We start from the raw sequence: 17107 nt of genomic DNA, 5'->3' as shown, positions 1-17107 counted from the left end.
AACCAAATACCAAAGTAAAGCAAGGTTGCTACATGGTACACAAGTTCGAAATACAGTCACTGTAGTTGCTAAGGTTGTCATCAGAATCAGAGTCTTGTTGGATACAGCCAGACATCCAGCAAGGAAACAGTGGCACCATTTTCCCCTTCAAAAACCAAGCTGCAGACATTTTTCTTGCTGAACATATGACTGTGACTTTGCCACTGTGTCACTGCTCACACCAGAGTCTCCAATCCTCTGATTGACAGAGGAGGAAATGTCTGGGCCATTGTTAAAATTATTTTAATGACCTGCCTCCATGCACATATTTCTTCTGCCTCTGCATTTCACCAGGGTCCTTCTTCCCCTCTTCCTACTCATTTCTTATTCTCCCTAGGACTGATTTAGAAAGGAGAAAGCCACAGTTTTTGAAGAACAGAAACCTTTTTGCAAAGAAGTGAGACTAGAAGAAAACCCAGGCATGAATTCCATGAAGGGGAAGACTATGTTTGCTGGCCTTTTTAAAACCTTGGTACTGGAAGAGATTGTTGCCAGGCACAGCTAAAGCTTGTGTAAAGGTGAGTGTTAACACAGAGCTTGCCTAAGGTGGGTGTCAAGCAAGAAGGGTAACTGCTGGAAAGAAGTTGGGGAAACCAACAATAAGAGCTTCAAGAGAAGCAGGCCATTCATTCTAGTGGACACATTACCATAATAATTGTAAGTTAGAATTCCAGAGAATGATGAGCCTTATTTTGGTGTGTTTCACCCATTTGCTGGTCTGCTTCACTCCTCCCAACGAACTAACCAGAAATCAGAAGTTTAGTGTGTCCCCTGAAGTGGGGCTGCTGGCTTGGTGCTACTCTGACCCCCTAGGATTATAAACCAGGTTTTGTTCTTAATTTATGAATTATGGTTTGTTTGGTACTTTATGATACTTCCTGTTTGACCACAAACCCCAAGGAAATCTGAAAAGCCATATGGGAATGCTTCAAAACTCCATGTAGTTCTAAAAGCTACAGTCAAAAGAACTGTAGCTTTGTTCTGTAGAACAAAGGAATACACACTGACTCACTTTGAATGCTGCAAGCATCTTGGTAAAATCTTGCAAATTTAGTGTTCTTGCGTTCATGAATGCAGTGAGCATGTCCTCCTCGCCTTCCAAGATGTTCTAGCCTACAAATCGCAGCAGCCATAGAAAGCATAGCCAGTGGTGAGGGATAATGGACATTTAAGGCCAAATGTTTGGGAGTGTCACAAGCTGCCCCACCCATTCAAGTCCCAACTACACAGCATAGTATTAAACATGGAGTTTTTGTTCTATAGATAGACTGGCCCCTGTTGTATCAGCAGAGGAGACATGGCAAACACACTTCCAGTGAGATCCTATACATGCCACCTCATAAGTCAGTTCTGCTGAGTTCAGTAGCAATACTTGAATACTACTGCAGCCCAAGTTTACACTCCACAGAGGATATTGGTGTCTTTAACAAAAACTGAAAAGCAAAGGATAAAGAATTTAAACTGCTGTTCTGTCTCTAGTCTGATGTTGTAGAACATGACTGGCTGTATCTTGCCAGGCCTCAGGCAGGGATATTTTATAGGTACTCAGCATAGGATATTTTATTTTATCTAAAGTGCCTTAAATGGAAATTACAAGAACTGAACTTAGAATTTGGACTATAGTAAGCTCTGTATCACTCACAGATTTCATTAGAGGCAAATCCTTCTGCATGGCCAGAACCCAAGGTGGCTGTTTCCCCTTTGAATCCTGGTGGGATTTCCTAGCATTGGCTTTTTTCCTGGTTACTAGCAATAGGTTTGACCAGTGACAAGTTGATGGAGAAAATAAAGAATTCCTTTGCTAGGCATTTTCATTTGGCAAACATCAACTAATAAACATAAAGTGTTTCCATCTGAACAATAAGTGTACTCCCACCCAGCTGTTTCAGAGACTGAAATTGACATGAAGATGTGTTACAATGACTCCAAACACAAAATGGGTCCTTAGCTGGAGGTGAGTTCAAAGAGATTAGATTTTCACAGTATGTCACAGCAAACAATGAATCACAACAACCAACCTTTGGGACAGTCTGTATAGTCTGAGAGACAAACAGCATAATGCATCATTACATTACATTTCAAAATTTTATCTGCACCTCATGTAATTCCCCCTCTTTCAAAAGAGCCAGAAAAATGAGAAAAGTTGAATCTTTAAGTCAGGTTCTGTATTTGTTCTGGAACTGATGGTAAGGGCTGGAAGCTGCCATTAGAGGATCCATAATAAGCATCCCAACAAGATGGCCTCCAGTCTCTTTAATCTAAAGAACAACAACTAAACATTTATTTACTATCATTAATAAGATGCTAATAATGGGAATTCCAGAATAAACCATTATGAAGCGGTGTTAATGTTAAATAGTTTTTGCTGAAGGCAAGAGACTACGCTCCATTGTTCACAACTTCTTATTAGGGATCTTGTTTTCTAACCAAGATCCTACCTCCATGCATGCAATATGCAAATAGCAATGGCTTCTGGAGATAGTCAAAGAAAGCACAATCTAGGTCTCAGAGTTTAGGAATGAAGGGAATGAGTAAATAATCTGTCTACAAATGATAAAAGATAAAACAAAACCCCAATCTTCAAAATGTATCACCATCCAATTTGCATGAGTTTCTGCACTCAAAACTTAGGGCTAGATTTTAAAAATACCGCTCGCCATTTCCACACGAAAAGTGGACTTTCACAGGCCCTAGTTCATTAGCAGCTCTCATATTACAGCACATTTATCAGAGACCACAATAGTAGATAAACAAGAACTGAAGCATTTTAAAAACCTCCTAGTGTATCAACATGATTCACTTTAATCAAAGTGCCTGGATCTAGACTTTTCTCACCTTTTACTGTGATTTCAGCAAGATTTAATTACAAAGAAAAGGTGTGATCCATATCCTATTGACATCAATGTCAAAACTTGTGGACTTGTGATATATTTAAAGCACTTTGGAGAAAAGTACTAGTCCCTACTGGTATGAATTAAATTGCATTTCATGTTATATCTTCCTGCAGACACTTTTTTTCCTCAAATGTTGCCAAAAAGCCCCCAAAACATTGTTATAGTTCTCCCTTGGAAATAGCCATAAACCTCTTTTCACTAAATCACATTTCAACTTATTTAATTGCAGATTTTCTTGGTATACACATTTAGAATGAAACAGTTCATCACCATAATCTTAGCTACAGACATTGCAGAGAGTTCACAGAGCATTTAGCCCTCTAGCTCCAGCCTCAAATCCACACTGTGCTACTAAGGACTTGAGATGCCCTTGTCTTCGTCAATGAACTGTGAGTAGATACTTCGGGGAAACGACGCTTAACTTTCTGTAAGAGATATTCTTAAACTGAATTAAAATTATCCCTGTCAATTAGGATATACCTTAAGCTTACAGACAGACAGACAGACAGACAGACAGACACATACATACATACATACATATGTACATATATTTGGCAATGTCAAATATATTGAAACAAGATGCTAAGCACTATCCTTTGCAATTTTAAAAATACTGTTCTAAGAACTTAGAAACTGAGGTTTTAAAATGTAGATAGGTAAAACAGATAGCGATATAGACAAAGACTTGCAATCATAGATACTGGCTATATATGATGAAGAAATTATCTCCCACTTGGTAACACGGGGGAAACACCCCTTGGCCCTCGACATGTGCCCCTAATTTCACACACTTGGTAGCAGTTATTTCTCTGTAGAGTTACTCCACTCCAATATTAGATGAAAGAGTTCATTTGCATCTGCTGACTAGTCATCCTTGTGATGGCATGCTTTTCTTTTAATGCATCAATGTTAATCTACTTAAAAATGGGAATGGTGTCTTTAAAAGTAAAAGCGGCACAGAGGAAAACTATTCCCTCTCCATCCTAGACTGGGATGAGCTTTGAAAAGAGAAGCAAGGGGGAGGGATTAAATATGAGGTGAAAAAGTTCATGATTTTTCACCACTACCAGATGTTTCACCATCCCTCTGCTATCAGAGTAAGACCCCACCCTGTATATGTGAATGGAGAAGGTAGGAGTAGAAGGGCCATATCACATCTGGACTGCACACTCTCACACTGGGTACATGGAATTTTCCTGAGCGTCAAAGAGTGCTGACACAATTCAAAACAGTGTATCAAAGAACCAGTTATACAAGGAATCATTTCATTATTATTAACTGTGGCATTCTCCTGTGACTGAGTTTCTTGGTGCAGGCAATGTTAATGTTCAGGGTTTTTTTAAATTGTTTTAAATTAAAGAAAGGCTAAAAAAAGATCTTACTTCAATACAAATAGCAAGATTATTTGCACGTGAGGAGGGGGGAAATAAATGCTAAAAAATGTCATTTAAAATATCCTTGGCAGAAAATTTGGGGCAGTAGATATATGCCATATTACCTTGGAAACATTAAACATAAGCACTTTATGCTCACACTGGGTTAAATGAAGAGGAACTCAGTTGTAATCAGTAGAGACGTACACCATTTCTCTATTGTACTGCACAATGTATCTCAAATTGTACTGCACAATGTATCTCAAATATGTGCAGTATCTAATTAGCAAATTGCCAACAAAAGAGCTGAGGAAACAAGCAGGCTTACCTTAGCCTTCATTAACGCTGTCTTTCAAAGAGCATAATGTTTCACTTCTTTGCAGAGAATAGACCACATTAATCAGATGTGACCTCAGTTTGGTTTATACATGAATTCTGTCTCTTCAGTGGGTATGGCATTATACTAAATTAGGAACATTTGGACAGTTTTACACTAGCCAAACAGTGTGCAGAGTTACTACAAAATACTGTGCTCTGTTTCTAACCTCATTTATTCACTCAAACAAATACAAACTTTATGGCTGGGTCTAAAACCAATCTGTCTGTGTTTTTATAGAGGCTCTTGACATTTATTACAATTTTACTTATTTTAAACTTTTATAACCTGTCTTACTATACTGTTCTCAAGGTAGTTTACATGTTTACTGCACAATCTTGTGCACGTCTACTCAAAAGTAAATTCTACTGAAAATAGTATGGTGGCTAGAGAGTAGGACTGGGGACCTAGGGGATTCGGGTTCTAGTTCCCACTCAGCTATGAAACTCCCTGGGTGACTTTGGGCCTGTCACTGTCTGCCTCACAGGGTTGTTGTGGTGAGATAAAATGGACTGTGTAGGCTATTCTGAGTTCTTTGTTAGAGGAAAAAGGGCAGGATATCAATGAAATGTTGTTGTTGTTTATGTTATTTTCTAGGTTAGTGGATACAAGAGTCTTGTCAAATACATGTAATTCATCAAACACATTATATTAGTGAAGAAATCTCTTCCACTCATTTGACTTCTTGCAATAACTACCACTGTGGATATACAAACCAGAATATTTTGAAGCCAGTGCTTCCATTCTAAATCTAAATACTCCAATGCAGAAATACTTGATAATGTTGATACACTTTTCTCTAAGCAAAGTTAAACTGTTCCAGAATGCCTGTACAAATTTGGGATACTAAAACAAGCAACAAACATATACAGACAAACGTTCTCTCAATACTTTTTCAGCAAACATTACAGATTTGTTGAGGTAAGAAGGAGCTGTTACATAGAGCTGAACTAGTCATACACAGGAGTAGAGAAAGTTTAAACTGAAACTTACCAAGGGGCACCATATATTCGGAATCCTTTCACTGTTACCTCAGAGTCTTGCAAGTAAATACTGTTTGTCAGAAGTGACTGAACATTGTCAAAGTCCTCTGGTTTCAATTTGGACACAGAGGGAAAGCGGTAGTAATCCTGTTTAACAAGGTCTGCCATGAATTCTTTATCAAATGTCAGTTCATGATTCCCAGCAATCAGTATTTTATATTCATAGGGCAAGTTTCCTGAAACAACAACAAGAAGAAGCATTTAATTAACACACCTGAATTCCACTTTTTAAAAAATCCACATTCAATGATGTAGTGGGTGTATTTGCATTCCTGTGTAAAACAAACATTCTTACTGCCCCCTGTGCAATAATACATTGTTGCTCAGCAAATATATGCCAAATAAAGATATAAAAGGCAATGTTGTTAAGACTATAGAAGGACTTAAAGGTTTAGCAGGTCACAGAGTAGCTAAAATATCCCTTGACTATTGTACTGGTCACTATCAAGTGGTTGTAAAGGGCTAATAGAATGAAAGATCTTCCATTCCTTTCCCTGTTTATTTACAAGGGACTATGCTACGGCAATGAGTAATGGTACATTCTTCTAGAGAAATTATCACAGCAAACATGTTATCTGCAATACTGGTTATAGTTTTATACCTACTAAGAACCTGTTTATAGGTCAATATCCACTAAAAACCAGTGAGTACATTTCAGTATCATTTCCCATAAAGGCCTTATTAGCCACCATGAAAAATATATCCTCTGTACTACCCCTTTTTGTGTATTGGCACGAAACCATAATTTTAAAAACTTAAGCATTCTACAGTCTTCTTCATGGTAGCTTCTGAAATAACAGTCTCTCTCCCTCTCTTTTCCAACTGTGATAATGTCCAATTCTTGTTCACAAACATTTTCAGGAAGAAAAGTTTCATGAATCCCTTTCCCATCCCCTTGCTTGCTTTTTTCAGGGGTGGGGGTATTGTTTGCCACCTATTTGCTGCTGTCTCTGTCTGCAATTTACAACTTCAGAGCCATTAAAAAAAAAAAAAAAAACAGGCATCACATCACATAACCAGTCAGATATGACAATGACACAAAGCCAAATGACCCTCATCTTGAATATACTCCCCCAGAGACATCATGGAGCCCATTAAATCCATATAACTAAACCAGTGGCTTTTGCAGGAACACATAGGTTCATGTATACTCATCTTAGTCACCAGCAAAAATGTCTGACTCTAGTAGGTCTCTGCCAATTTTTAGGTTCCCATTTCCACAAAATGGGATGAATAGCCATCTAACTCAAAGCTTTATAATACCTTCATACATTAATGATATCCACATTGATTAAAAGGTTATCTTCAAAATAAAAAGCTAAAGATCTCATGATGCATTGTGCAATTAGTTTTCAGATAGGGAAACTCCTCTTTTGTACCTTACAGCCTGAAATGTGATGTTACATGCACAGCAACCATTGATGAAGACTAAAAAATTTTCAAACACTTAAGTGAAAGATTGTTCGCAACAATGATATAACTGTATCATGGCAATATTCCAGACTTCTGGGATGTTAGTCTAGTACAGGGTAGTCTAACACATGACCTGCAGGCCATGTGAGGCCCTCTTGCTGCTTGGAGCCCCCGTTTGCCACCGCCTCCCCCAGTCCAGATCCCACCAATGGTACAGGTATGATTGTGGTGAGCTCTCACAAGACTGCTGTCCCTGAAATTCTCTCCAGTGTGCCCCACCTGCTACTGCTGATGAGTGCAAAGGTGCCCAGGAGCTGAGTGCCTCGTCAGCAGGAGCGAGTGAGCCCTGCTGGGGAGATCACAGGCCCACAAAGCGTTCTCAAGCCAACTCTGAGACCTCATATCGTTTTTCTCCCTTGTTTAATGGTTACTTAAATATATATTAATTGTGCATATTAATTACATATATTGCTAACATTTTGATTTACTATATAGAAATATAATTACTTTGTGGCCCCTGGGTTCTGCGTCAAATCCTCATGTGGCCCTTGAGGTACAAAAAGTTACCTGGGCTAATAAGCTTGAAAATTCATTTTATGGTAGTTCCTGTCCTATTTAGCTGATTGTTCCTAAAATGTGGTAGTGGCTGGTTGCATAGCTTGGCCACGTAATCATTGGCTTACAGTTCCTTGAAACCCCTTGCTATTCCCTATGCTGCTGAGGGAAGTCATCTGACATTTTGTGAACAGGTCTCATCACTACAGTGGGATGACATCCAGTTCTGTTTAAAATTTCAACTAATGCCAAGGAGGATGTTGAAGTTCTGAACCATTGCCAAGGCACAGGGAAGGACTGGATACGAGCAAACAAAGAGAGGCTCAACCAAGACAAGACAGAAGCTCTGTTGGACAGAAAACAAGTAAGCCTGGGATTAGAGAACTATCTTTTTCTAGACGTTGTTATACTCTGTTGCAAGGAGCAGATCTTCAGCTTGAGTGATCCTTTTGGAGGACCAGGTGTTACTATTGCCAAGAGTGCCTTTGCACACTGTGCAATACCTTGCTGCTCAGCCTTTGTAGAAACACTGAGCACTGTCTTGTTTTGTTTTTTACCACCTTTATCTTTTGTATATCCAGCTCCTTGGTTAAGCTGTGGACATTTCTACTCAGGTCCCACACTCAGGCCACTATATTCCCCTCAAAGAATTTGCTTGCCTCTCGCTGGGGCTTCACAATGATCTTCAGCTTCTTATATTCTGACTCCTCTTCCCAGGCCCCGACAAACACCACCAATTGCCAAGACACTCCCCTTCCACCACAAGCCTTTAGCTCTACCACACCCAACAGCCTTGGTTAACTAGGGTAATTACATGAATACCATCATTTCCATTTTTTTTTCTCCACCAAGATTGAGCACCAAAGATATGCATGTTTCTTCTTTTCATCACTTATTCTTCCATGAAATAATACTAAAACAAATCTATTTCCACATACAGAAAGGAAATAACTCCAGGCTGAGGTAGCTTTTCTACCTAGCTTTCTTTCCAGCCTGTACTACCAATTCTGCTTCTGTCATTTGATGTTTCTTATTCCCACCTCCAAACCAGAAAGTTAAACTATCTCTCACAGCTCATGTCCCTGCCCATCATTCCTGACACTGTGATTGACTTTCAGGAAGGGAGAGGCAGAACTCCAACTGTCCATCACACCCAGCTTTGACTAGTGTGCCAACTATGTCCTTTCATGTGGGAGGCAGCTATGTCCTGAGTGGTCCACGCCTTTATTACTTCTTGTTTGGAGTAATGTAACATTAAATTTGAAAACCTTGAAATTTTTCCAGAGACTTAAGCTAGTGTAAAATGTGGTGGGTCTATAAATGCAGACAACACCAGTGTTGAACCAACTACTTTGATTTGCAGTTCATTTCTAATAAGATATCTGAAAGAGCATCTCCCACTATATGAACCTTCCCAAAGTCAACAGTTTTTGTCCTAGACCCTGTTGCATGTCCCACCAACAAGTGAAAGCTTGTTGATACTGAGACAGGGCCTTTTCTCAGCACCCCAGCTAAGGAACTCCTTCCCAAAGGAGATCAGGTTGGTTGCATAACAATGGGTTTGACAATGCATAAACTGCAACAATAGGGTAGCAATCAAATAGGAATTAAATAAAGTCCATGCTGTTTTGATGGATTTCTATATTGTTTAGGCTTGTTTTAAATAATGTTTTAAAATTGTCTTTACTGTTTTGTGATTTTATTGTATTAGTATATCATTTCAAATAGTACAATGCTTTTGATGACCTCTGTGAACAGAAAAAATGATTTCCAAATGCTAATGCTAATGAAGTGGCTCCAAAATATATTTTCTGACATACACAGGGATTGTTTATATCTAATATCCCCGTGTGAGCTCACATACACGGGGATTGTTTATATCTAAAATCTGTTTACATGTACTGTTGTAAATGTAATTTTAAGGACTCATTTACTATCTCACAATTCTTAGTATGGTATATTCAATTTGGTATATTTGCTGCTCATGATGTGAAAGGAGCCGCCCCGAGGCTTCGGCGAATGGGGCGGCATAAAAATGTTTTAATAAATAAATAAATAAATAAAGGAGGCATGACAATGGTAAACATGTGATAATTTGTATGAGTATGAAGTATCTATAGGAATAGCTGCCATCTGTGCACAAATACACATACCATTTGTACATTATTTATGCCCATTTAAGTTAACTGAAATCACAAATGGCTCACACATGTCCCATATACTCCACTCATCAGTGGCAATCTGTGGTATAAATAACCCAGGAATAGACAACACAAGGAATGCAGGTGGTGCAGTGGTTTAAACTGCTGTGCTGCTGGGCTGGTTGATCGAAAGGTTGCTGGTTCGAATCTGCACAACGGGGTGAGTTCCCATTGCTCCATCCCAGCTCCTGCCAACCTTGTAGTTTGAAAGCATGCAAATGCAAGTAGATAAAAAGGTACCACTTCGGTGGGAAGGTAACAGCGTTCCGTGCACTTTGGTGTTTAATCATGCCGGCCACATGACCATGGAGACTGTCTGCAGACAAACGCTGGCTCCCTCGGCTAGGAAATGGAGATGAGCACCACCCCCAGGAGTCAGGCATGACTGGACTTTAATGTCAAGGGGAAACCTTTACCTTTTTAGACAACATAATTTGTGAACAAGATCTGAAACTACTTATGAACTATTTTCATTTGATGGCCAAGTATTCTAACTTGAATACTTAGTGAATGTGGCTATATTTTCTTATAATCATTGCATTTTCCTCCTAGTTTTTATGGGTTTCCTTCATTACATCTGTAATTATACATAGGATTGAGTTTGTTATATATGCTTGATTGCTTTCATAATGTTATATGAATCAAGCAAGAAGAGATGATCTAGCACTCTAGTTTTACTCCCCAACTCCTTTTCATGGAAAAGGAAAAACAAAAGAAATAATTCTTGCTTACGAAAGTAGTAGTAGTCAATCAACTAACCTTCAAACAACTAGCATTTTTCTCTCCAAAACCAACCCTGCATGAAAAACTGGGAGTAAAAGGGTTTTCTTCATTAATGACCCACCCATCCATTCATGACTGTGTCTTTAGGACAAGTTACAAGAATGAAGTTCATACAACTACAGAACTTGTGGATCACTTTCATATTCTTATCTTCTGATACGAATAGTACATGATCAAAACTTGGTTGTGCTCTTGAAACTAAATGTCTCCTTGAACATGTACTGATAGAAAATACATTTACAAATAAATGAATAAATATTTTTATCCTCTGGTACACTTTATTAAATAAGCTGATTCATTGTCTTGTAGGCACTGATCATTTGGCTGACTTAGTATGTACAAGAAATTGTATTTATCAGATGAAATAGTGCTGTAATGTCTCCAGTGTACAGCACTGAAAATTGGTTTCCTTAAGCTCCAATATAATACCTGGCGATAATTATAACAGTAGATTTGGAAAAAAAAATTAAAGTTCAGCAAATAAAACTAGTAAATAAAATGGAAATTGGTATAATACAAACATATATTTATAATGAACATCTATATATCTACAATTTACTATGATATATTTACAAGCCAATTCTACTGAAAAAATGAATGATTTGTATACACTTAAAAAAAAACCCCTAAGGGTCGTATCCAGATTTATCCATTCTTAAGAGCAGATCCACTGTAACAGTTACAGCATTAACTGAAGTCCAATTAATTCCTGTGTGTCTAGTCTGACTACATCTGAATCTAATGCAATATTTTCCAGAAGTCCTCATCCCTAAACATGTCTTCTTGAAAGTTAAGTCTCACTGATTTTAGTGGAATTAATTTCAAAATTCAGATTTAGAAAAACTGAATAATTACATTCAGAAGTATAAAAGATATAAGAATATGGGCATCACTGACTGGTAGTAATCATAGTTCCAAGTACTTCTAACAATTAAGACAGGTTTGTAAGTGTCTCTTATTTTAAAAATATGATAACTGTATTTATCTGTTGAATAACAGTGAAGCCAAAAATGGTAAGTGTGGTGGTAGTGGTGGAACACCAGTAAACACCCATGCTGACAAAGTTCATGCTTGCAGATTAATAAAAAATACTTGCAATAGTATTTAGCATTGCAGCTGGTGAGTCTTCTTCACAAGACTTCCTCATTAGCTGAAGTATTCCATTGTGGTGTCACCAAAGGTGTTGCATAGAGGAAGTTCCACTGTACTAACGACCTGTACCTATGTCTTTTTATTGGCAATGATCACTAGCACTTAAGCCATTTCTCCTCTGCCAGCACTAATGACCTCATAATATTTGGAATAACTGGCTTCCTCATTTGGATTAGTTCCAGCCAGAATGTTATCAGAGTGTACTAGGCATGTTATAAGGGTCATTTCCTAATATTAACATCATGTTAATTTATTTGAAGCTTCCTGCATGATAGGAATCATGCATCCTACTGTTCCCAAAAAGGACAAATAGGAGCAGTTGTACCTAGTGCTGTTCTAGATGTGGAAATGTGAGGCTTTCCTTGAAATGGCTGAAACCAGGCTCAAATTTCAAACATGTGTCTCACAATGACCAAGAGAAGATCATAAACAGTTAAACAAGTGGCATACCATTCAGAGGGCAACTTAACCTTATGTAAGCCATCCCGAGGCTATGCGATGGGATGGCGTACAAATACTCTAAATCAATCAATCAATCAATCAATCAATATCAGGAATGAAGCTTAGAGCTGGGGATACACAAAACCTCCCTGATGAGTTTTTGAATATCTTCACTACACCAGAACATAGGCATGTTTTGTTAGATTGTAGAGGGGCAGGGAACTGTTCTGTTTTTAGCTCTATAGGACCTAGAGTGCAATAGTGAAAAACTTCATCAATAATACATTCCAAGATAGTTTTTTTAATTGTTAACTTAAATGTTACTTCAGTTATTCACTAAAAAAAAAAAAAATCAAGCTGACCCGGTTTGCATCTTACTGTGCCAAATCATAGGTTATGTAACCCACAATTAATTGCAATGCACACCAGCACTGAGCCACTTCTGGTTTCATAAACAACCTTCAATACACCTGTTTGGAGGTTGTGAGCTTGACATACAAACTCAGACTAATGTTTAGTCAGTTGTTTGTTTAGCCCCAAACAAGCCAGTGGTTAACCCATGATTTGCTGTTGAATTAACAGCTGGGTTAAATCCCTTCAGAATGCTTGGAGGTTATTTAAAACACAATTAACATAAAGTAGCAAGAAAGTATACAACAGGTTAGGAAATACAGAACCAAATGCAAGGAACCACTAGCATGGTTAATGAGCAATATCAAGGAAGCTATTAGAGAGAAGAAAACTTCCTCCCAAAAATTAAAGTCTTGCTCAAATTAGGAAAACAAAATGGAGAGTAAGCCTGCACAAAGGAGACGCAGGGAAGCAAGTGAAGCAAAAAGCCTTCAAGGAGCATATCATTAACAGCATCAAGACCAACAATAAAGAATTCTTTAAAATGTATCAGAAGCAGGAAACCAGCTAGGAAACGAGCTGGAACGTTCAACAGCAATGGAGTTAAATGGATACTAAGGAGAATATGGAGACTGCACAGAAGTTTAATGTATTATTTTCATCAGTCTTCACTAAAGAAGATGCCCGTGCCTAAACTGTTAGGAACATAGGAAGCTGCCTTGCACTGAGACGGACCATTTGTCCATCTACTACCTAGACTGGCCGCAGCTCTAAAGGGTTTCAGGCAGTTTTTCCTGCCTTATATAGAGATGCCAGGGATTAACCAGAGATCTTGTCTGAGCTATGCCCTTACATTTTCAAAAAGAGAGTCTCAGGAACTGAGGTAAATACTGGTGACAAAAGATGAAGCACACAGCTGTATTCATGAACTGAAGTTGATATATCACTGGGCCCAGACAGTATTCACCCTAGGAATCTTTAGAAACTCAAGTATGAAATTGCTAATTTTCCAACAAAAATATGTGGTATGTTACTAAGATCAACTTCTGTACCAAAGAATTGGAGAATAGCCAATATAGCACCAACTTTTAAAATGGGATCCAGAAGGAATCCAAGAAATTACTGGTCAGTTAGCTTAATGTCTGTTCTGCATAAATTAGTCAAGACCATTATGAAAAATAAACTTAGTAAGCATGTAGAAGGAAACGCCTGCTGTGAAAGAATCGGCACAACTTCTGCAAAGGTATGTCCTGTCTCACTAATCCTCCAGAATTCTCTGAGAGTGTCGATAAACTAGTGGATATGTGATCCAGTACACACTGAGTACTAAGAATTCCAAAAGGGTTTTAGGGTTAGGAATTAGTTTTCACTAGAGTTAGCAACTAGTAAGCTTCATCTGAACTCCCGAGCAAACCTAGCAGTCATGAAATAAAACAAGAGGTCCTTTTATGAATGAGTACCTGGTTAAATAGCAGAAAGCAGTCAGCAGGAATAATTGGTTAATTCTCCCCACAGAAGGATCTAAAGAGTCAGGTTCCACAGATACCTGATTGGAATCAGTGCTTTTCAACTTAATCACAAATTACCTGGAATTAGAAGTGAGCAGTAAAGTGGCCAGGTTTGTTGATGACACCAAACAAAACGAGCTCCATGAGGTTATCTCCAACTTGGGAAAACATGGTTCAGTAGGGAAAAAATATAAAGTGATGGATGTTGGAGCAAAATAATGCCAACTTCCAGTATAAACTAATAGGATCTTAGCAGTGACTGACCAAAAAAAGAGATCTTGGGTTATGTTGCTGAACCCAATGCAAATGTAAAGCGGATCGGACAGAGGTGTTCAAAATGGTGCATGATGCAGAAAAAGTGGTTAAAGGGACTTTTTCCCCCTCTGTCATTATAGTAGGAAAGTGGGGTCATCCCATGAAGCTGACTGGTGGGAAATTCATGACAGATAAAAAGATATACTTTTCCACATAGCATACATTGAAACTGTGGAATTCACTTCCATGAGATGTGGTGATGGCCACTGATTTGAATGACTTTAAGAGGGACTGGAAAAATTAATGAAGGATAAAACTATCAGTGGCTAGTCCTGATGGCTATGTGCCATCAGTATCCCAGGAAGTATTTTTATGTACAACTGTTACTGGGAAGCGAACATGTGTGGGAGAGTGCTGATGCAATCCTGCTCTCCTGTGGGTTTCCCATGGGCAGCTGCTTGGTCACTTTGCGAACACAATACTGGACTAGATGTTTCCCACGTTTGAACTAGCATGGCCTAATGCTGTTTGTCCAGGATTATATGCTACACTCACAACCTCTGATCAGAGATCATTTATATAAGTGGAAGTAGCTTGAGTCCAGCTCACTTCCCAGCAAACCATGGGTTAATTAACCTATGATTCAACACCATGATGTGTGAACTGTGGACTGGTTCACACATATGCCAATGCTGTCTAACTTCCTACACACTTCATCTAAGAAATCCAGCCATCATGGCCATAAACTAGCCTAAAATGTCCCACAACCCAGCAAGAAAACAAGAAAAAGCAGAGCAACTGTGCCTGGGGCTGAACAGAAAAAAGGGGGGAAAGAGATGAAAGAAATTTCAGCACAAATAGAAGCTTTCATGTGCTCACAGATTCCAAAAACTTGAGATCGTTCCCATTCATTTTGGCAATCCTCCCTTTCTGTTCATTGGGCTTCTCCTTCTGTGCCTGCTGAACTGTGCCCAACAAGCAGTTTGTATGTACATCTGCTAGAAGTGGAAAATGTATCTCTTTAATGGCTTGTTCATGCTTCTTTTCTTTCAGAATCCTGAACTCTGAGCAGATTTCCTTATGGAAACAGACAGCTGAGTCTAAGATGAATCTACAACCATCTCACAAACCATTTTACAAGCAAAACCGTAGCTATATTGCCTAAACTGTCCAAATATAATCCTCAGCTTTCACATATAACCCACAACCACCAACCCCCTAAAAAAGGAAGGAACACAACAGTGAATTGTCACTTTTATCACACAGACACACAGAAGCACAAACACACATAATGTTAAACACCAGGTATTCCTCAAAACTAATGAGCAGATCTTTGTGATGAACAAACTCATTATCACCACTATTTTAACTGCTCACAAAATACTTTTTCAAAAGTATTGTGTGACTGGATAGTGGCTGGAAGCATACGAAAAATCAATCAAGGCGGGCAGAAGAGCAAACAGCTGAACTGTTTTGGTTTTATGCAAGGAAAACACGAGGCTACAGCACAGGGAAAAGCGAAGGCCAAGACCTATGGTGTCCTGCGATAAATCTAAGGCTCACACATAAAAGCTCTCCTTTGTTGAAAATGTTGTTAGACACAACAAAACACAAATGTTACGTAAGAGCAAGCTCTGCCTGTGACCTTTCACTCTGTAACTGTCAGGCTTCATTAATTTCCACAAGGCCTGACAGCTCTAGCGTTAATACTCACGCTTGCTGATCGAGCCACACAGCAGGTTCAGACTGCTACCTTCTCCTCTGAAACTCATGCATTAGGGTTCCTTCCATGCTGGCAATGGAAAACCAAGTCTAAGAAACATTAAACACAAAAAACTACGTTACAATAATGCCAAGGTTGAGCCATAAACCATGAAAGCAGGGAAACTAATGGAGCCCCACCTGAGCCTGAAGTCCTAAGTGGGTGAGAGCACATCAAGATTTCCATTAGAGTCCACAATCCCAGAAGAAGTTACTAGATCTGTGTGGTCCCTAACGAACAGAGTGTAAGTCATTCCCAAACTACAGGCTTACAGCAGTATACCTACCTGCCTAATGGCAGGTTTATTATAAATCCGAGTAATTAAGTATTGCAAACTGGAATAGTAGACTTGAAAATGGCTTACATACATTGCACTTAAGGGGACAGATTTGACATTCCAGTAGCAATTTAGTGATGGGGTTACTTGCTTCTACAAATTTATGTCTCAACCATAACATTATTCTAATGTAACTGTTTGTGATTAATATCCATGATTACTATATTCAAAAAGGAAAACAAACATACTGCGTAAATAAGAAATTATTCTGTTCCAAAATCCTAACGTGGTTTGTCTTTGGATTTTCTAAGCATGTATAACGGCTGCTAAGATGATTAACAGGATTCTCTTGGAGACTCCATCAGTAAGTTTCCACTAGAATTTACAAACTACTTCTCAGTATTTGTTTTAAACATGCGTCTCAAGTAAATTTTAACATCCCACTCCTATGCATGTTTACTCACAGAAAAGCCTTACTTTAGTCACCAGGGCTTGAGCACTGCAGGATACACTGAATTGCAGGTTTAGGAAGTAAGTGATTCACAGACACAAAAATGCTATTCCAATAACTGTAAGATATCTAAGGTTATGGCTGTCACTTTTCAACTATCTTTTTATCTCTTTTTAAATACACTGGATAAAATTGATTATTTTTCTAATATGTAGTGGGTTGGATTCAAAGTT

The 17107-nt window shown here is 38.5% G+C and overlaps 1 protein-coding gene across 8 annotated transcripts in view; it reads right to left on the bottom strand.

Annotated features, from left to right (window-relative positions):
• Positions 1 to 17107, bottom strand: part of MPPED2 (metallophosphoesterase domain containing 2) — a 176731-nt gene that overhangs the window by 62878 nt on the left and 96746 nt on the right. For 6 of the 8 annotated variants that reach the window (XM_044425776.1, XM_044425775.1, XM_044425777.1 and 3 more), the window contains one exon: positions 5676 to 5901. In XM_044425776.1, coding sequence (XP_044281711.1) covers positions 5676 to 5901 — 226 coding nt within the window. Of the gene's footprint in view, positions 1 to 5675; positions 5902 to 16098; positions 16242 to 17107 lie in introns of those variants that run through there. The other 2 variants (XM_044425782.1, XM_044425783.1) reach the window with 2 other exon arrangements.

The sequence above is a fragment of the Varanus komodoensis genome, unplaced genomic scaffold (genome assembly GCF_004798865.1).
Source record: "Varanus komodoensis strain SLA01 unplaced genomic scaffold, ASM479886v1 scaffold16, whole genome shotgun sequence".
NCBI classification, from domain to species: domain Eukaryota; kingdom Metazoa; phylum Chordata; class Lepidosauria; order Squamata; family Varanidae; genus Varanus; species Varanus komodoensis.
This window is presented reverse-complemented; position numbering and strand designations above follow the sequence as displayed.